This window comes from Convolutriloba macropyga, unplaced genomic scaffold, assembly GCF_964194025.1.
Source record: "Convolutriloba macropyga unplaced genomic scaffold, txConMacr16.3 SCAFFOLD_1220, whole genome shotgun sequence".
Taxonomy (NCBI): Eukaryota; Metazoa; Xenacoelomorpha; order Acoela; family Convolutidae; genus Convolutriloba; species Convolutriloba macropyga.
The window spans coordinates 18749-40342 of NW_027451502.1; the positions used below are offsets into that span (position 1 = coordinate 18749).

The 21594-nt window shown below is 33.1% G+C and overlaps 1 protein-coding gene across 1 annotated transcript in view; it reads left to right on the forward strand.

Moving 5' to 3' along the window:
* Positions 1-304: 304 nt before the first annotated feature.
* Positions 305-21594, forward strand: part of LOC142356752 (glutamate receptor ionotropic, kainate 1-like) — a gene marked incomplete at its 3' end in the record, with an annotated part of 39080 nt that continues 17790 nt past the window's right edge. The window contains exons 1-10 of the mRNA XM_075408550.1: positions 305-592; positions 7711-7878; positions 8474-8716; positions 9089-9267; positions 9397-9450; positions 11835-12032; positions 17568-17804; positions 18328-18432; positions 18617-18718; positions 19025-19085. Coding sequence (XP_075264665.1) covers positions 517-592; positions 7711-7878; positions 8474-8716; positions 9089-9267; positions 9397-9450; positions 11835-12032; positions 17568-17804; positions 18328-18432; positions 18617-18718; positions 19025-19085 — 1423 coding nt within the window. The remainder of the gene's footprint in view (positions 593-7710; positions 7879-8473; positions 8717-9088; positions 9268-9396; positions 9451-11834; positions 12033-17567; positions 17805-18327; positions 18433-18616; positions 18719-19024; positions 19086-21594) is intronic.

Here is a 21594-nt window from a genome sequence, read left to right on the forward strand (position 1 = left end):
ATGTAGTCTCTATTACTTTCGCTCCCGAAATAGAAATTTGTAATTTTTGTTTATTTTTTAGGACGACAGGAGATATACTCTTGATTATTTGCTTGATATTAACCAACCCCTGAAAAGTTCACGGAATTTTTGTATTCATTTTGGAAATATCCGGAACTCGGCTAGTTCCAGAGGAAAGGATAAAATTTTTGCACAAACTGGACGCTGATAAAATACACTTCATCTATACAACTTTTGCCTGGTAATTTTACTTAATGGCGATACCATTGGATAAGCCCTCGAGTTTTCACTTGGTTTTCAAAGTTATTTAGCTTGTTTTTATTCTTATTAAGAATCATTTTCCATTTGACATGAAATAGCCCTGGCTATAACTTAGATATAACAAAGTATAAATCAAATGATGGATTAATTTCACCTGTGTCTAACTGATGACTCGATAATTTGTTATAACTTTTTACCCTTTCAAACTTCTCTGCCACGGTGTGTTTACCAGAGCGAAAACAAACACAATCAACAATGCTCTACAAGTCAATATTTGCACTCTTTTTTGTTTATCATGCTGCGTCAGTGTATCCCAAGACAGTCACCATAGGTAAGCAACACAACGATTCATTTGCATTACTAGCATAGTTTAAAAGGACAACATTTCACTATCGATTTATTTGACGTATAAAAAACGATTGCAATATCTACTAGAACTGGTTTGCGCATGCTAATGCAGCACGCCAAAAATGTCAGTTTGATATGAGAGAAGAGACTCAGGGTAAGAAAAGGTCAAGATTTGTGCAAGATCTTCGCATGCATTTCACGAAACAAGGTATTTTAAATATTATATATTTTGATATCAAGTCAAAATGTGTCAACAAAAATGATTCCGCTAAAATACCTTTCCAGGCGAAAACTATGTTAACGGAAGGTATATGCAAACTTTATCTTATTTATATCTTCACACTAAACAAAGTTAAGGTAAATTTTCCTCCACTTTACCTTTACTTGAGTTGAGGTAAAAATTTACATTAACTTTGTCACGATAAAAATAAGGTAAAAATTAACATTAAACTTGTAACGATAAAATTACCGTAAATTACCGCAATTTTTGTAGCGTTTTGCAGCACATAATTGCCAATTTTAGTAACACTTAAAAAACAAAAATTTTAGGTTTGCTAAAAATAAATTTGCCTGAAGCAAAGAGAGATATGATGCTAAAGATTACAAAGAACAGTCAACAGAATATCGTATTTTGTGGTCCTTAACAAAATGCGTCAAAAAAGACCGGTGAAGCCCGTAGAATGCGGTTTAGAGGGGAGGAACTATATATTCAACTGGTTTTTTCGGTCAATTTTCGCCGATCGATACATGATTGTGTTTGTTATCATTACTAAGCATGTCAAGCGTAGAAATTCAAATAAGAAAAAGTTTTTTTAATTTCGCTTTTTCAGATGAGTTACGGATGTTCAAAGATTTGTGATCGTTAGATTAACTTCCGTTGTTATGTTCACATTTTTCGTAGATTGTGGTTAAATTTTGATAATCTTCTGCTAAAATATGAAAAAAATGTTTAACATACTCTCATTGTTTTTACGGTTGACGATAGAAGAGAATTTCTCTATTGTTTCAACCTAATGGTTTGGTTGTAATTTCGGATTGTTTAAAGCAAACGATCATTTTTTTCATAGAAATTAAAACATTTTTTCTTACAATCAAATATGTTCTTTTGGACCACTGTGTCCACTTTGACCATTAGTCGAGACAAAAAAACTGCTTACACAATTTTAGTTTACTCAGGCAGGAGCTTTTTGTGCCTCCGCTTCCTAAAGATGTGTTCTGTAACTCATCTAGATGCAACACTGCTAATTTGCATTGATATTTACAAAAATGCATTTCATTTATAGTAAATTGATAATTTCGCTTGCCAAAAAATCTTTCATTCAATTATTTGGAACAATTGCAGTATTTAACTGCAGCTGCTTTGCGATATCAAGGCCAGTTTTGGTCTCATTGTTCATTGCTTACGGAAGAAGGGATCGGATTTTATTTTGAGTCTGTCCTTATCCAAAAAACAATTTTTTTGCATTTTTTATCCCAATTACAGATAAGTCTGTTTTCAATTAAAAGTTCAATTATAAGAGTTCCCAATCGAAAACAAATAAATTGCAATGGATAAATACAGTGTTTTCAGAGCAAAGGTGATCGTTATGACGGCTTCGACAAATTGTTTTTGTAAATCTCTAATTTTCTCTTGATTTTCGCTTACATTTGTTGCGCTTTTTGCAGTTGTATGACGGAGTTTAAATGATCAAATGTCTAATTCGGTATTTATGCAATTATTTAACAAGTTTTCTGAAGTTTTCATTTGGTTCCTAGTAATTTTTGTCCAATATATCGCGATAAGCGTCCAAAATTCATCATTTGTTTTTGATGTTTTGACTTTGCAGCAAAATAAGATATATCTGTAGCATTTGGAACTTTTTTGTTTCAAAAGGCAATCAGCAAGAGAAATAACAAGTTTTGCGTGTTTCTGGAATTTTGCAGTTCAACAGTAATTCGGATTTTAAAGGGGCGCTTGTACAATAACTTTGCCTACGTTTCTTTTATGTTAGTCACAGACCAGAATCATTTCAAATCTTAATTCATTTATTGAAATCGAATCTTGCCAATTTTTATTGGCCTGATGAAGGCCAATGAACATAAATAAAAGTTTCAGCCAAAATTTTATGATTTTTTAGTGAATTCAAGGACGTCTGCCTAAAACTGTTTGTCTAATTTTGAGTTCCGCGCGGATCCGTTGTTATTTTGTAGTCTTTTGAATAGGCTCATTAATGACATGTTCAGTTGGTTTTCTATGCAATAAAAAATTATTCTGTTTGCTAATTTCAGTTGAAAGCTCAAGAATTTCCTCATTTATGAGTTTAAGAAACAAATATCTGTTATTTGAGATTTGACATTTTTAATCTTATCTATTTTAGAATAATCTTATCAAAGACAGAGAAAGAGAGACAGATGGATCTAATTTTCTTTTAAGTGACGAAGAAGGTAGTCGTCACGCTCGTGTCGTCAGCTAACTAATTGGTTCAAGGTTTTTGTAGCGCTAGTTTTCATTGTAACCTTTTTTCTTACTTTTGGGCATGCTCTTACTTTTGAGGTTCCTTTGCTGTGCTTGATTTTAAAAAATGACACTTTAATGACCAGTCAAAAACCAAATAAATGACATTGAACAAAATCGCAATCAAATATTTTCAACATTTTAGTGAATAAATTATGATTTTTATAGGTTTCGACACCGTTTCCTCGAATAGTTGAGCTTTTTTTAATTTTTGCGTTTATTTTTTTAGTATTCGCATGGCAAGCTGCATATTGACATATATCAGTGGCTTTGTTTCAAGGTAAAAACAAGGCCATTAAAAGATTTCAGCTGATAGCTAATGGTTGTCATAAGTTTGATATAAATTTTATTCAACAATAAAAATGAATTACTTTTTGTCTTTTTGTCTTCTTTGCAGTTTTCGTTTATTTGTCTTCTCGGCTATTTATTTTTTAAAGAACCGGTCCCATGTCAGGTCTGATAATATGCATGTCAAATGTTTCAGTTTAGTTTTTATCTAATGCTATTTAATTTTCATGAAGCATGAAGCTTTTTTTAAAAAAGTAGATTGACATTGAACTAGATAGGCATTGAAAAAATTGATGGACATTGATTTTTGGTTGTAAAAAAGCCTGTTTTAAATGTTAATTATTGTGTTTCTCTTTTACTCACATTAATGGCAGATATCGCCGACCTTCTAATGAGTTTTTTTATGTTGTACTTTGGTTTCAGTTCAAAATAAATTTTAAATGGATACCCCAATTATTATCGAGCAGTATTTGAATTTTTAATGAATCCTATCTCTTCCTCATTCGGTAAACAGTTAAATCAAAAATGTGTCTGAGCGTGGTGGGAACATTGTGTGCGAAAACACATTAGCGAGCCTCCTTCTTTCACTGCAACTCTTATTTGGTGTCAATTGGAACACAAAAAATGAAAAAAAATGTAAATTGTACAATTCTGAAAGCAATTGAGGGTAAAGTGGATCGCACGCCCTTTTTGAGATAAAGTCATCAAGTGTAAGTGTTTTTTTTATACAACAGGAACAAAAATAGGTCCCAAGTACCCGGCATCCCTATGACAAAAACAAAATTTAATTCAATTAGTTAAATTGCACACTTGTATTTACCTAATGCAAAATTGAATTGCATTTTTATATCTAAGCAAAGAAACAGAAGTCTTGAAAAAGTTTCAATTATTACTAAGACTCTCTTTTTAGATGTATTTCTAAAATCTAGAATCTAATTATTCTCAATGTCCATAGGAACAATTCCGTAAAAGTCACGCACGCTTTTTGGAAAGACAAACCAACGCAGCTGTTATAATCCGCAATACAAACTGGATATTATATTTACTTATGGGACAGTTTGTGTTTTTGCTCCAACAGTTGAACGTTTATTTGAATCCCTTTAAACTGTGGAGCAGAAGTATGCTTGCTTAAGAACGCTTAAGAACTCAGGAAGCAGTTTGAGAGAAGAAAAGGATACGAAAAAAAGTATTCGTATAACTTCTGAACTTTGTTATTTTAAACTAAAATTTAACTTAATTGAATAACTTTATGATCAACGTGAATTAAATGAAATTTTTTCATTGTAGAATTTGGCAACAGTGGACTTTCTTACGACTTCTGTAAAAAAAATAATTGATTCAATTTTCCCGTTATTAATTGTTTTCCTGCTTTTGATAAGCAGTTTTGCTCAGTCACACTGTTCACGTAAATTTACCTATGAATTATAGAGTGCATTTCTGTAGTTCATGGTGTGATCGAACTGAATGTTTTTCCGAGACAATTATCTTTTGTTGCCTCCAAAAAACTATCCTAAGCTTTTTTATTTTTGTCATCTGAGGACAAGGTGTATTTACCTAAAGTCAATAATACGCAAACGTTCTGAATAGGAAAACTTATCGTTCAAACATTCTTTAAATTTTTGAAAGAAGCAAGAAAACTTAGTACTGTGCGATTGCACATAATATTCCCACCCCGCTCATTCACGTTTTTGACTTCATTATCTCCCAATTGAAGAGAAGTTCGAAAATAGATATTTGAGTTTTAAGATGTTACAAATTATTAAAGGAATTGAACAGTGCCATGCCGCAACAGATTGCCCATGAGCTCTGCCATTACTAGACTGCGAGACAATAAAATGCACACAACAAACAACAAAGTTGAAAAAAACATTAAATACCGCAAAAACTCAATATCTAAATAAAAAATCCCTTAGTAACAAAACAAAATTCCTTCGCATAAAACCTGAACAATGGAAATTAACTCGTCATAAAGTAGTAAGCAGATGGGATCTGTTTGCAGTGGTCCCAGGTAAAAACTCGACAAAAGAGGAATAAGCGGCGACTTATTCAATTTTTTGTAGCCAATTAATTTCAAAAGTCATAGAAGCCCATGGCAACAGTTTTCGGTGAAAATAAGTTGAAGGATGGAACTACAAAATAACATCAGATAGAAAAAACTCAATTGTTTACAAATTATTTACAAATTCTTTGCATAAAGATTTAAAGAGATTAAAATCATCCGCTGTTACCTGATATTATAGATTAGATAAGTTATTATTTTCATTTTTTCACTTTATTTAAAATTAAAACAATGTAGATGTTTCCTTGGGTCTCATTCGAAAACCAGCGGCAACTGTTATGAAAGTGAATATGGTACAAAACATCAAAAGAAACACAAATGCTGAGGAGTCGTAATTTTTTCAAAAAAGTCGTAGTCTCACTTCATAAAATTATATTTATAATACAAAATAGGGCAAATTTTTTACCACAAAGATATCAATCCACGAATCGGAACATTTTTAACGTCGGCAAAGAAAAACGACACAAACGAGGGCAGAAGTTACAAAATCATTAAAAAAGCGAGAGAAAAGCGTTGAATACATTGAAATTGTACACTAATAAGATTTTCAGCGGAAACGTTTGCTTAACATCATTCGGGCCCTCTTCAACATCAATGGGATTAGTCAATACTGTAATAACATCACTTTAATGCCAATTAATTAATTTGAATAAATTTTCACTAATCATAAAACTTTTAAGAAAACTCGTAGTATTCAAGCCATTCAAACTATTAACTCTCAATAGAAAGAACAAAGATAAGAGGAAGCATTAGAGACGGATCCATAATCAGAATTTGTCCCAAGGCTAAAAAAGACAACAACTACAGTCAAAACATAAGAAATAAAAAAAGGTTGAAAGTATTGAAGCTATGAAAATCAAAAACTACTCAACAATTTTTTTGATAATTTAAGTTAAGCGTCTTTTAAACCCAAGTTGGAACCATAGATAATGGGATGATCAGAAAGAAATTCATTAAATGACCAAAATTATAAAAAAAAAACATTTCAATTTCAAAAATTTATGAAAACTGGAATAAAATTATAAAATGAATTCATAACAAAAACCACTACACCAATTATTTGAATTGATATGACAGACGGCATTAGTGGGACTGACCTACAAGCTAACCGAAATTAGTTTATAAAACCTGAAAATATCTCAAATTCTCCCACGTTTTCTTATAACAGCTAATAAGAAGCAATTCGAAGCATTAGATATGTTCACTTCGCTTTCCCTGAGAAATCAATTGCACGTTGCACTAAGGAGACTAAGTCGTGAGACCATAGAAAGCACGACAAATTCAGGGAAAACTAAAAAATTCATTAAAAGTTTACAAAAACACAGTGTTGGACCCATAAAAACCATGAGCTATCTGCTGAAAGCAAAATATATGTTCACGAAGCCTTATTTGAACGTCGCTAGGATTTCTCAGAAATAGAATTTTGATATGAAAAACAAATTCTATCAGTGACGTGCATAAAAAACAAAAAATTCTGAAAAACACGGCTCGTATAGAATTCGAATCGATTTTTATTGTAAAACTCCCTGATGAGACCGAAACTAGCCTTTTTACTGCTCCCGGTGTGTTTAGAAGAAGCAATTGTTCCATAATTTTTGCGTAAAATGAAAATTTGAAACAACAGTTTGATACAAAAAAATTATTTGAACAAAAATAACGATAAAAATGCACGATGTCACGTCAAATATAAAACGTTCACAAAAAATTAAAACGTCAAAAATTCATCATAAAGAACAAAAATCAAAGACGATCTTTTTAATTTCAATTTCTCTGCTTTAGTACTTTCTAATGATACCACTCACAACTCTCTACGATGAATGGATCGATCGGCCAAAATTGACTGAACACTAAGTGGGACTAAATGGGGTCGTAACACTTTACAACAATAATTGAGACAAATGGAGCTTAAAATATTTATATATAATGACTGGCCAATTCGTTCTTATAGATTACGGATGAGTTATTGCGTATAAATATCTCTATGTATTTATGTTGAACAGGTTTTAAATTTCCAATTGGACAGGTCGGAACATTCTGCGCGAACGGACATTACCGATCCTCCTTGTTGCATATATTGTTGTAAGAAATTGTGAGGACAAGCTGCACGTTTTTTTAATTGCATAAAAAATCATATTTTTGCTAGTCATTGGATACAAAACCAGTTCTAATGTTTTAATGTAGATTACCAGCATGTTGCATAATTTTGCAATGAATCGTCACGGGGCAACATTTTATTACTAAGCCTCGTTGTGTTGTGTAGGTACAGTAGCGTACAAAACTGATTCTGTGGGGTACACTCCCCTGCTGTCAATTTCGAGTGTGTGGAATACGCATGTGGCATCCTCGTACTCTTCATTTACATTCCAACTTGTTCACGAGACAGTCGACTACAAAGACAGAGACAATCTCTACCAGCACTACAAAGCAGGTTACTGATTTACCCTACTTCTAAAACTGTGAGACTTTCTTATATATTAAAAACTATTCTTACATGTTCGACTGCTATTTTGTAAGATCTTGCAAGATAGCCTTTGGTATTAGACTCAATTGATTATCCCAGTTTTGATGGATATCTTCTGCAGCTCACAATGATCATATTTAAGTCTATAAAAAGGGATAAATGAGACAAAGAGTGGTCACCGAAGGAGAAACAGCTGCAGCATATTCGATTTTCAAAGTGTTCTCATTGATATGAAGCTATCACAGCTGGATTTGAAGAAAAACTTTCAAACAAGATCCGATTATGATTATACACCTGATAGAGGTGACCTCTCACTAGTCCCACAGTTGAGCTGTCGGCACTTTCTCAGCGATAAATTTCGACGGAACCAAAATTAGTAAATTTCAGCTCGAAACGGCTGAAATGTATAAATAAATGCGCTGAAAATTCTATTTCGGTGATCTCGATTGATAATTACTATTACTTTTTATAATGATTTCTTAATCGAGCTATAAAAAGGATAAATAAAATCACGCTATAGATTTTTTTAAATTATTTTTGTTTGAGCAGTCGTGAATTTTAGTTTGTAACCTGATGACGAAGGGTGTTCGATTCCTGGTGCCTCCTTCCTCTCCGATTGGACAGGAGGTGTTCTACTCTCTGTCTAACGAGTACCACCTGCCTTCTCTCTCACCATTCTACATCAAGAACAGTCAGCACAACCCCTTCAGTCTGTCAATGGTCACCAATGACTATCTCATGCTGTTCGACTTCATCGCAAACAAGAACCCAGACAGAGTGGCTTTCATATTGCAGTACAATTATGGTCGGTACCTTTTGTAGCAGATTCAGAAATACTGAATGTACACCTCCAACCAATTAGAGACTGAGAAGGCTCTATTCTCTTCAGTCAGTCTAGTAGAGTAGATAGTTGCACTGTATGCATATCCTACACCTTGACTCCGGTGATGTGTTTACTAAAGACCGTTATAATTGAAGTATATCTTCAGTGTTTTACACAGTCGGTTAGTCTGAGAGAACTAGGTAAGTATACTTCGCAGGCAGAAATAATTAGCCCCAACTTTTTATACTTTAAGGCTGTAAAAGGAGCCCACCTTGGGTCTGCCTTACTTTTTGTCAGTAAATACGACTTCAAGACATCCCTAAACATTTTAATTTTAAAAGCACTTCTGTTTAGACACTGAACTGATACTGTATGAGTTGGAGAGAACTCTTTTGCCTCACATTGTGATCTACTACTCCTCTGTGACAGCTGCGGGAGATTGTGAGGCTCTCTTCAGACAGGTAGAGGACGCACTGGCTTACGAGGTTGTGATTGTGGGGGACCTTTCAACCACTAAACAAATCATCAAAAATGTAAGTCATTTATTTAAAAAAAACTCCCTTGCCAGTAAGCTGCAAAAGCATAGATTACACCATCAGAGATTGCCATATTTGTTTCAAACTAAATGACCACTTTATATAGGGTAAAGATTTCTGTTTCAGGCCAAGTCTCGACAAATGATGAGCAACCACTACACATTTTACCTCATGAACCCGGTAAAATTTTTAGCTAACATGCAACATAATTCAGATATGAAGTTAAATAATTTGTCAGAAAATTTAATTTTCACTCTCGGCCAATTTATAGTTGACACGTAGCCTGAGAGTGAACGCGATATTGCATACACATTTTTTCTCAGGTACCTCTCCGTTTCCTCGCAAAACATTTCCACATACTTTGGGGTAAAAAAACCTTGGAAAGTAATCCCACAGTTCCGTGGCTGCAGTTTGTTCCGACCCACTTTAGTGGGGAGGAACTGAATTCTCAACTCGTTTATTTGTTCGGGCAATTTTGGCCAATCGATATAATCATTGTATAGAGTTGCGAGTTGTATCATTAGAAAGCTTGTGAAACATAGATTATCAAATTAAAAAGATTTTTTTTGAGTTTCTATTTTCTTCCGAGGAGTTTCGGAGGTTCAAAACTTTGTGAACGTTTGCCTCACTTCCGTTGTTCTTCGCAATTTTTGCTGGATTTTTGATCAATTTTTTTTAAAAATATGATAAAATTGTCAAAAATAGTCTTATGAATGCTTTTACAATTAAAGATAAATACAGTTGCTGAATTGTTTTAATCGCTTCTTTTAGGTAAATTTTGGCTTATTTTTTTTCAAAATACAGCTTCTTTCCATTTTCTTTTTTAATATGACACCAAATGCACTTCTTTACCTCACTTTGTCCAAACTGACCGGTAGTGCAGAACAAATAGCTGTTGTCAAAATATTTGTTTATTCGGAATGGGACTATTTTTAACCTCGGTTTCTAAGAAAGTGTTCCGGAACTAACAATTTGACAACCTTAGCTAATTTAAATCTGCATTTGTATAAAATAAATCTTTTTTCTGATATCTTGAAATTTTTGTTTTTTTTTTCAAAATGATTACTACGCAACTATTTGTAGCAATTAAAATTTGATGGCCAGTTTTGGTCGCATCCAGGTCGCATAAAAAAGATTCTGATTTTATTTTGGCATTGTCCTTTAATTTTTTATGCAGTTTTGTCGTCCCAGTGACAGCAAGTCTGTTATTCTGAGGATCAATTAATGAGTGGTCCTATTTTTGTTCAATTGATGCCCAGTGGATAAAAAGTTTGTTTTCAGAGTATGGATTCTATGGCCCCGAAAAAATGTTTCATTAAATTTTAATAGACTCTTGAGTTTTGCTATTGTTGTTGTTTTTGCAGTATTGTAACTGAGTCTGATTAATAAAAAGGCTGATTTGTCAACTAGGGAACTATTAATGAAACTTTCTAAGGCTTTCAATTGAATCCTACGGATATTTCGCTAAAAAAACCGTTAGTTATCCAAAATCCAGCACCTGTTTTTGATATAGTGACTTATATATCAAATCAAAAAACTAAATGACAAATAAACGAATACTTAGCATTTGGAACAATCATTTTGATGGAATGGACGATCAGCATTAGAATGACTAATTTTGGTCTAATCGGGGAATTCCAAGCAAATTTTAGGGATTGTAATCCTTTTTAGGGTAACTACAGGTCAATTTTATTTCAAAAGGGAGCTCATCTTTGCGCAGATAAAAATTGAGTGCAAAAAAGTTCTATGAACATACATCAAAAGTACAATAGAAAGCATATGTGTTTTGGGTTCCACGCTGTTTGTGCAAAATTGTTTCTGAAACTTTGAGTTCTGCATGTATTTGTTGTTATTTTTGAGTCTTGTGACTTAGTTTCACTAATAAAAGGTCCAATAGGCTTGGTAAGCGGCTCACAAATTAATTTAGTTCAGAGTTTTTTTGAAAATTTATGGTTATTTTGTCTTTCTAAATATTTGTTTTCAACAAAAATTTAATGGTTTTTTGAACTTTGCCAATCTTCATCTTCTTTCTCTCACCTTAACTAATAGTCTCAACAATTGAATGGAGGTAGTTTCAAGATAGTTTCACCTTGAGCAGAGGTATATCTAATATTTTAGTGAATAGAATATGTTGCAACGGCTTCAAAAAATTTATTTCAAAATATAATTGGCTTTTTGATTTTTGCCCTCAATTTTTTCTTTGTAGTCGTATGACTTTTGGATAATGACAGATCTAAAAGTCTCCCTAATTCCTAAAGAAGCATAATTGAAGCTATTTAATTTTTTTCTGTTGATCTCTAAAGCTTTTCATGACTTCTTTGCCCCTTTTTGATCTTTTTGTCTACTTAATATTTTCCCCAATAAAGACGGGTCCCTCATCTTTTCTGTTGGAATGAAAGTTAAATTGTTCAGTTTAGGTTTTATCTGATGCTATTTCGACTTTAATTTTAGCCTTGCTCTTTTTTTTTTAAAAAAAAAGAAAGTCATTGAGTTTTGTGATCTCTCCCCTCTTATTGTGCGAGTCAATATAGAAAACTAAACCAATCTAAACTGTCCGCACTCAGGAAGTCAACGTGAGCAATTTGGGTCTGGACCGGGTTCCAGCTAAAGTGATAGTTGGACCTATGCAGTCACACATTGAGAACTGCGAGGTTGGGCAGAAGGCGAGGGAGAGAGACATCATTCTTTTCTCTTCACACCCACACAGAGATGCAATGACATTCAAAAGAGAGAGCGATGATGTATTACGAGAAGAATGGAAGGTATGTAGTAACGGTTCCTGGTTTGGAGAACTTAGAGATTTGAATTAAAATCATTTTTCTTGAGTTAGGTTTTCATTGGCCAACCGCCTGAAGAGAAATGTTTCTCATTGGGTTGTTCTTGGGTTATTCGTTTCTCTGTTTATTTTCAATTCTGCAAATCTGTGTCTCTCTGTCTTCAGTTCAATTTTCAAGGTTCAATCATAGTAAAGGAACTGGGCCTAAGTTTTCAAATGCAATACCAGCAGCAAGCTGAAATGACCCATGACAAAGATTTTAAAGCTCTAATAAAAACAAAATATGACAATAACCACATGTTATTATGTATCTCTAAGCATCCAAGTAACTCTTTGAAATATTTCCATTTAGAATTTGCGAGCGCTATCGTTTGAGAATATGTCAAATTTTAACTAAGCGCCTTGATTTAGTCATTCAAGATTATTGGGAAGGTTTTTTTTCGTATTGCTACCATGGCGTCATTTGAAGCCTGGGCAAAGTACTCAAGAGATAAGAATGTTTGATTGTTCAAACTATGATAGGAAGGCCATTATTGTTCCAACATTTTTTTTCAAAAATGGGGGAATATATATCAATTTGTCGAAAAGAAAAGAAAAACATCATTTTGTAGTCCTTAGAGGCTACTTTTAATTTTATAAAAAATCTACAAATTTTATCGCATGTTCAGAAAGGGGAGCTGTTTAAAAAATGGATGAAAAATAGAAGAAGGAGAAACGAAAAGAATTGGTGAGAGTGGGTACTGCATTATTATAAAAATTTATAATAATTTGCGATAAAACTGTTAATATATCATAAAAATGAGAATGTTGTAACAAAGATTTTGAGTTCAGAGAGTTTTAAAAGTTTTTTTTAAAAAATCCGGGCTTTTGCTAAGTTTTCGTAAACAATTTTTCGGCTATTTCGCCGTTTTATCGCATTCATTGGAAGTTGAAACAAAACACTGCACAAACTATTTTAGCGTTACCAGAACAACACAATTTTTGTGGCATAAAACAGCGTTTTAGGTTTTAATGAAGAAAAATAAAAAATTGTTGAAAATTCTTTTCAGAAAATTTCTCATAATTTTTCGAATTTTTGAAAACATAGCCGGCAGATTGCCGGAAAATAGCCGCGATAGCGATAGACGCTTGTGTCCTTCCATGAATTGACACAACTAAAGCATTAAGATTGACAGATCGACCACCAGTCCTTTAATAAGCCACTAAACTTTTTGGGGTTAACTTCGAACTGTCAATTTTATGACACATTCGGTCTATAAGGAAAAAGCCAGAAAAAAGCTTTTTCAAAAAATGATATTCTTAATCAAAAACTCAAGACTAATAATCAAGAATGAGGGCATATAAGTTTGGCATTACTTAGATGCACACTATTAACTAGAAAATGTTCAAAAAATTTCAAGTTCCATAAATTCAGAAATCAGTTTTTTATTGAGGTAAGTCACGCCATTGCCCTAAAAGCAAAAATGACGTCACGAAAACAAATATTAACCGCAAAGCAGTAGAGGTCACTGAAGTCATTGGAAAAGTCAATTCCAAGAAGTCAGGTCGTAAGAATCATCGATGGAGACGACGAATTAAAAAACATAGCCAGTAGAATACCGAAAACGACTCGAATCGTCGTGCAAAATAATCTCTACCCTAACTTGGACAAAATCAGAATATCGAAAAAAAAACACTGGAAACAACGAAAATAGTAGATCAATACAATATAAAAAGCGTTTAATTTTTTTTCAATTCAGGAGTGTGGGTAGGTGCTGGTGGGGGGGGGGGGGGGGGGGGTGTTGGTAGGTGGGGGCAGGTAGGTGGTGGTGGGGTGTAGGTAGGTGGGGTGGGGGGTAGGTACGTAGGGGGGGGGAGGTACGGGGGGGGTAGGTAGGTAGGTACGAGGGGGGGGGGGTAGGTAAGTAGGTACGAGGGAGGGAGGGGGGTAGGCAGGTTGGTACGAGGGTGGGGGGTGGGGTTATGTACGCGGGGGTTAGTTTTTTTGGGGTAGGTAGTTAAATTGGTGGGATCGAATTTACTCAAATTGACCTCTTCACCTTGGATTACAGACTATTACCAATTGCTATACATTACAAACTAAGCTGTTGTTAAATTCCAATTTTCGAAACAGAAGTCAACAATCAAAAACCAAGGTAAAAGCTCAAATAGAAAGAATCCAAAAATTCAAGTCAGGAACAAATTTGCTTTCTGCTAAAAAAACATAGCCGGTAGAATACCGGGAAACGACTCGAATCGTTGTGCAAAATAATCTCTACGCTAACTTGAAAAAAAATCAGAATATCGCAAAAAAAACAAATAACGAATATAGTAGACCAATAAAACATAAAAAGCGTTAAAAATTTTTCACTTCAGGGGTGTGGGTAGGTGCTGGTGGGGGGGTTGTTAGGTGGGGCAGGTAGGTGATGGTGGGGGGTGTAGGTAGGTGGAGTGGGGCGTAGGTACGCTGCGGGGGGTGGTTAGGTACGTGGGGGGGGGGGGGGGGGTAGGTAGGTAAGAGCGGAGGGGGGGGGGGTCGTTTTTTTGTGGGGGGGGGTAGGTAGTTAAATGGGATCAAGTTTTCTCAAATTGACCTCTTCACCTTGAATTACAGACTGTTACCAATTGCTATACATTACAAACTAAACTATTGTTAAAGTCCAATGTTCGAAAACAGAAGTCAACAATCAAAAGCGGAGGTAAGAGGTCGAATAGAAAGAACTCAAAATTCAAGTCAGGAACAAACTTGCTTTCTGCTAAAAAAAACATAGCCGGTAGAATACCGAAAACAATCATGACATTAAAAAAGTGAAAACGGGAAACATTTAATTAGAGGGCTCTAAAAATTTAACTAATCTAACAAATCGAAATAGAAAAATTTTTAGATTTTTCCTTTTTTCCTCTAAAAAAACATAGCCGGTAGAATACCGAAAACAACCCGAATCGTCGTGCAAAATAATCTCTACCCTAACTTGGACAAAATCAGAATATCGAAAAAAAACCCGAAATAACGAAAATAGTAGACCAATATAACATAAAAAGCGTTAAAAATTTTTTTTCAGTTCAGGCAACCTAATAATTATGGTGAAGGTCAAACTAGCAAAGTCAAAAGAAACGGGAATTGAAAGAAAATGCTGTCATTTTCTGTCACTTTGTTTATTTTTCTGATTGAATCTTGATATACCTCAAAAAGGGGTAATCGGTGATTCTTTAGAAAATTTGTTTTGCTACATTAGAATTTTTTGAAAAACAAAAAATAAAAATTATAACTTTTTAAAAAACTATGTTTTCGGAAAGACAAAGAAAACACAAAACAAAATTTTTTTAATTTTCTTGCGCTCGTTCTTAGTTACTGTTTTAAACTGTGTTCTAGAAAAAATTTCAGAATTCAACAAATTTTTGACGTAATCATGACATTAAAAAAGTGAAAACGGGAAAAATTTAATTAGAGGGCTCTAAAAACTTAACTGCTCTAACAAATCGAAATGGGAAAATTTTTAGGTTTTTCCTTTTTTCCTCTTAACTCCTTAAAAGTTATTTAGAGCATTTATAGTAGCTTTTTTGCGAACTTAATTGCGTGAAATTGAATGCATTTGTGATGCTCCTGGTCTTCACAATGGACCAATTTTTCTAGAGAAGGACATGGACCAATTTTTCTAGAGAAGGATAGAAGGACTTAACAAAATTGAAATAACCTTGTTTTCCTATGTATTGAAATTCTCTGATTTCCTGATTACCCTATTATGTTTGCGCATTAGGGTTTTTTTTGAAAAATTGTTGAATCAGCTGAGGTTGTATTTGTAAACTAATGATACATTTCAAATTAAATATAAAGATTAAATAAATTTTTAAGAAAAATTGTTTTTATAAGTTTTTGCGGGCACTTACTTTCATTAGAAAACTGAGATATTGGAAATTTTGCACAGTTTCAAAAATTTGGATTTTTAAAAGTGAAACAAGAAAAAATCTATTTTTTGGGGGGGGGGGACGTTCATTTTCCGTTTACTATTCCTGATGATTAGTCAAAGGAATTCGAACGAACTTGAATTATTGTTCAAAATATTTTCAACATTATTCACAAAAATGGGTTTTAATTGACTGCCATATTCACATACTGAAAACTTAATGCAGGAAGCAGTCACTGCTTTATTGATTTCATTGAGATGCAAGAATAGAAAATTTTGGAAAAGAAAGTTTAAAAAATTCTTGTAAAAGTCTGTGTCACGGTATACCTTATTACCCTGTGTCTTTGTTTTCAATGTCTTCATTTTGACATTTATATTAATGGATTAGTTGCCTGAGCCTCATTCAAAACAAAACAGGAGAAAAACCACTACATGGGAAAGGAACACATAAAAAACGTTTTTCTTTATCATTATTTTGACATAAGAGACATAAGTTTTGTTTCATGCTTCCGATGTCCAACTTGACTCATGTTAATTTGGCAGTTCAAGCCACGTGCCCCAGCTAATTAAAGGTTTCATTGGACGGAGAATTAATGATTTCATTCCAACAAAATACGAGTTTTTAAAAAAAACCGTCAAAAAATAAAATGAGTTAAATTGAAGAAAAAAATATTTTAACACTTCAATTTTTTCAGCAGTTCTTTCTTCTCGTTGAATTGGTTGCCTGCTTGACTTTTCCATTGAAAATTTCGCCAATTGTTACAAAGTCATTGAGACATTAAATTAGAGTACACACCAGAATCCACCATCTCGAGATATTTGATTTTTTTTGTCAATATTTTGAATTGAAAAAATTAAAAGAGTTACTTTTTCCATTCGTAACGTAAGCTCTGAAAAACAAATCTCTTTTGGTTTGTTTTCAATTGTAACATTCAAAATTTTGATCATATAGGTTAATTGAGTTAAGGTTAACTTGAAATTACCATCCTGTCCAAATAATAACTTCTAATGTTCTACCCCAACTTTTTACTTAATTTAATCGTTAACTTAAAATTTTGATTTGGAGCTCTTTTTGGACTATAAGAATCAGGAAAATCATTTATTCAGTGCAAAATAATTCACAATTTAAATGGTTTTCATCTGTTTAAATTATAATAACATGAGGGTTTTGAACTCTCCGTTTTTGCGAAATAAAAAAGTTGTACCCAAATTTGCTAAAGAAAGATTGCCACACCTTAAGCTTCGAAAAATTCACAGTCAAAAAGTTACTCTTGATTCTCTTAGAAATTGGCTTGAACAATTGAAATTGTAGAGACTCTAGAAGACTGTTGTGTTCCAATTCTAATAAATGGCTCATAATTCCATTCGAGGCTTGCTTGAATAAGTGAGCGAAAAGTTCTGCTCAACGTGTTTAGTTTTGATACATTTTTCTTCTGATTACACTTTCGAGAAATCTAGGCTCTGAGTGTCGATGTCATATATTTATCAAAGATTGGCATTAACCATTGATCGATTAGCTGGTAATATAGTTGTCGTCATATAAGACTGGTAGCAGTCTGTTATCAGCGGACAGTTACCATACACCATAGTCATATTCTGCCGTGTGGAAACAGTTCCAAATTAAAGTTTTGTTTCAGCGTGAAACCTTGTTGTCACTCGACATCTTAACACTTCTCAACTTGACCTTAAACAAATTTGAGCAAGAGAATATCAACGAATCAGATTACTCGAAGCACAAGTCAGCCTGGTTAGATGACTCATCGATGTCATGTGATAATATCAATAACGATTTCATACAACCTACATGGCCGGCCAAAAAGCAGCAAAGTGAGCAATGGCAGTACGGACAGAAGCTAATGAGAACTATAAAAGAGGTGCATTTTAATCATATGGTTAATTGAGAGAACCTCAAAGTCCTTTTCAAGTTTTAATGGACCCGATGTCTAACGAAGACAGTTAAATTCTAAGATCTTACAAGATCTTGTAAGATTCTTGCAAGATTCTTACCTATCTGTTAAGATTTTGCAAAACTCTTGCAAACAACGGTTCTCCTACAGGAGGCAAAATTGTAACGGTTATCGTCCAACTTAATTGCAAAAGAGACCACAATCGATGATGTACTCATAAGAGAAAGAGTTATTTACCGTTTTTTATTTCGATAATAACTGATGTTTTCTTATGATCGTATTTTCGTCAAATTTATCTCACAAAACCAAATGATGAAGTAATTTTTGCAGGTATAAAACAGATCAACGTTACTTAGACTTGAACAGTGGAATAATTTTAAAGAAGATAAGAATTACTGTAAAACAGTTAAGCCTGAAGGGTTTCAACTCTAACTCTAATTGTAGCTTTATAATGTTTGTATTTTTGGGTCAGTAAAGGCTTTCTTTGTAGGTTGACTTTTTGGGTTTCTCCGGCTATGTCAGGTTCAAAACTCACAACGAGAGGTTTGTCAACAGTTCCCTCTGGCAATACAAAGGATACGAAAAACTTCACCAGGTCACAAACACTCCCTTCAAATACATTCTCTTCCATTTTTTGCTCAAATCTCAATTGTTGCAAAAATGTTGACAAGATACCAAGGAAGAAAGGTGTGCTCTTCACATAGCAAATATTGAAGCCTTTTTTAATGAATTATTGCACCAAAAGCTTTTTTTAAGATGAAAGAAATAATGCATTTTAGGTGGCTAGTTGGAACGAGCAGTCCAAACTAACTGCGAGTGAAAAACTGGACAAAAAATTGATTCCTGACAAACTGCGACACTTCAAAATTACTTCAATCCTGGTAAAGAAAGTTACTATAAAATAGTTCCATTAGTCTAACTTCACTGGTTTATTAATATCACCTATTCACTAAATAGCTAAAAACAAAGACTGCTCCAAAGTTTTACCCAATTTGATGGATGAATCAATAGTTTGAGGAAAAAATGGGTGAGCGTCATTTCAGAGCGGAGATGGTAAAAATAAATTCAAAGGTGTCAATTGAAGGTTCGGTCAATTGAAAATATTTGTGAATCCTAGCTAGATAATTTTCGGTTGTCAAAGAAAACAACACAAATAATGTGTTTCAGAATAACATATTGTGTTTCAGGAGAAACCCTTCACACAACATGTACTGGACAACAACGGGAGAAAAACCGATGCACTTGAAGGTTGACCAAACTTTTAGTTATTTTTTTTTCAAAAGAAATCTTTAGACTAAAGTTTTAAACCAGTTGTCAAATACTTTTTATTAAAAATCCAAATTTAAATCCCTTTTTATTGAAAATTCATCTAAGTCTTCTGTAACAATACATTCTACATTCTACAACACGCGAGGAGTGTGAATTCGGGCAAATTTGCTTCCGAAAGTAATTAAAGATCACAGCCAATGTTTATACATGTGTTCTTAATTACCCTGGTGAACTACACTTATACTCGCGACTTTGATGGGATGAAAGTTTTTAGCAGCGAGAAAACGTAAGTGCATTTCATACCAGTAAAATGTGAAATTAGATCACAAATTTTTGCATGAATAACTACAGCGAGAAAACATAGTGTGAAAAATACTGACCAAGTATGACAAGTGTAGTTCACAAAATGGTAAGTGTTCACAACCTCAACAGAGCTCAAAGTGAGCCGTGTTTTACAATGTTGCCAAGTAGTCTAAAATGAAAACTATAATCGTTTGATCACTATAGGCAACACGACGAAACATTTAAATTTGTGTCGGGGAACAATATTCAAGGCCCTAAAATCGTTAACAAAATCATGTGAAGTTGTCTTTGAGATGTTTTTTTTTTCAATGGAAATTGTTTGCTACAAAAAATATTAATAAACAACGTGTTTAAATAACTGGACGGTAGATTAGATTGTCACTTAACAATGAAACATTGTCTCTTCAGTAGTTAATTTTTTAAAAATTAGTTATTCTTCCAATTTGTTTGTGATAAAGCTTCCGATATGTTTGTGATACGGCTTTGTTGAGATTCAATCCAACAAGCAGTAGGAACATTATTTTCATAAATTAGCACAACAGTGTCTTTTAAAAACATATTCAAGATATAATAAACAAAATGAAGCGTTTGGGCAACATATTTTGCTTAGAAAACAACTAACAAGAAGAAAAGCCAAGATTTGTAGTTGAACTCCATGAATATTAGCCAACCTATTTCAATTTTTTGTTGTTAATGAGAAAGCATTTATTCGATTGTTTAAAAACATTTCAATTTCGCATTTGTTTGGTTCTTCAAAAGATCTTGGAAAAATTTGCGGGTTGAAATGTAATAACAGAAACAGTATAATGATAGTTTATTACTAATTGTCAACACCAATTGTATAAATTTTCTTCTAACGACTTGTCACATTTGCATTTGATTATAAATATTCCGAAGAAGTCGAATTCTCAACGTTTCTGACAAAAAATTAATGAGACTATTAATATCTGTGAAAAAACTACCCTTTTGTTGTCACTAAAAAACTTAATTATCAGTCTTTAAGTACTCTTCAATGTTATTCTTGCATTTCTACAAATCTGCACTTTTGCGATTGACGATTATCTTTTTTGCAAAAAATTAAACTTTTGTCGACAAAAAAATTTCTTTCAAAACTATTAATTGACTTGTTTACGATTCATTTTTCTAATTGATAGTTCTGGTAAATTTTGTTTGTTTTGGAAAACTTTTCAACGCTGCTTCTGTTTCATTCCGCACTAGATGATTGAAAATTTGATGTTCAGATATTTAATGAGATAAAAATTTCATGATTATCATAAAACGTTTTTCAACGCGAAAATTCTTTCCTCTTCTACATCTCTGCAATTGATGCTACATTTTGTGAGGAAATTAAGCTATTAACGTTTATAATACTGTTCAAATGCTTCATTTAGTTTTAGTGCAAAGAAAGTATTTTCAAATTTAAATTTAAATTGAAAGATTTTTTAGTGAGTTTACCAATTAGGTTTTCTCCGATTTCTGCTTAATTAATATTCTGTTAACATATGTTGCAAAAACCAGTGACAAGCAAAGCTATATATATATATATATATATATATATATATATATATATATATACATATATATATATATATATACATTCGCTAAAATCAGCTATTTGCTATGTAATGCTGGTGCTACAATTGTATGACACAAGTTTCTTCAATTTTCGAAAACTGATGCTATTTTCCTGCATATTTTGATTGTTCCGACCCCTCTTGAGGGGGGAGGAACTATATACTCAAATGGGTTTTTTTGTTCAGAAAATTTTGGCCGATTCATCGTCGAGAGTTGAGACTGGTATCATTAGAAAACCCCTTCAGCGTAGAATATGGATTTAAAAAGATTTTTTTTGATATTGGTTTTTAACAGGGAGCTATGGAGATTTAAACTTTCGAGAAAATGGAGTGAACTCCGTTAATTTAATTCACATTTTCCGCAATTCTTGACTAAAATTTCGTCAATTTTCATAAAAGCCTTTAAAATTTTTTGTTAAAGAGCTAATGATTTTTTTTTTAAAGACAAACAAATATTGTCGATTATTTTTACTCATTTTGTCAAAAAATGTGGTTAAACAATTCAAAATTCAGACCTTTTCATCAAAAAAGCACGAAATAATTTTCTAGTCCACTTTGATTAAATTTGCAGGAAGGACACACCCAAACACCAATCATCCAATCTTTGTAGA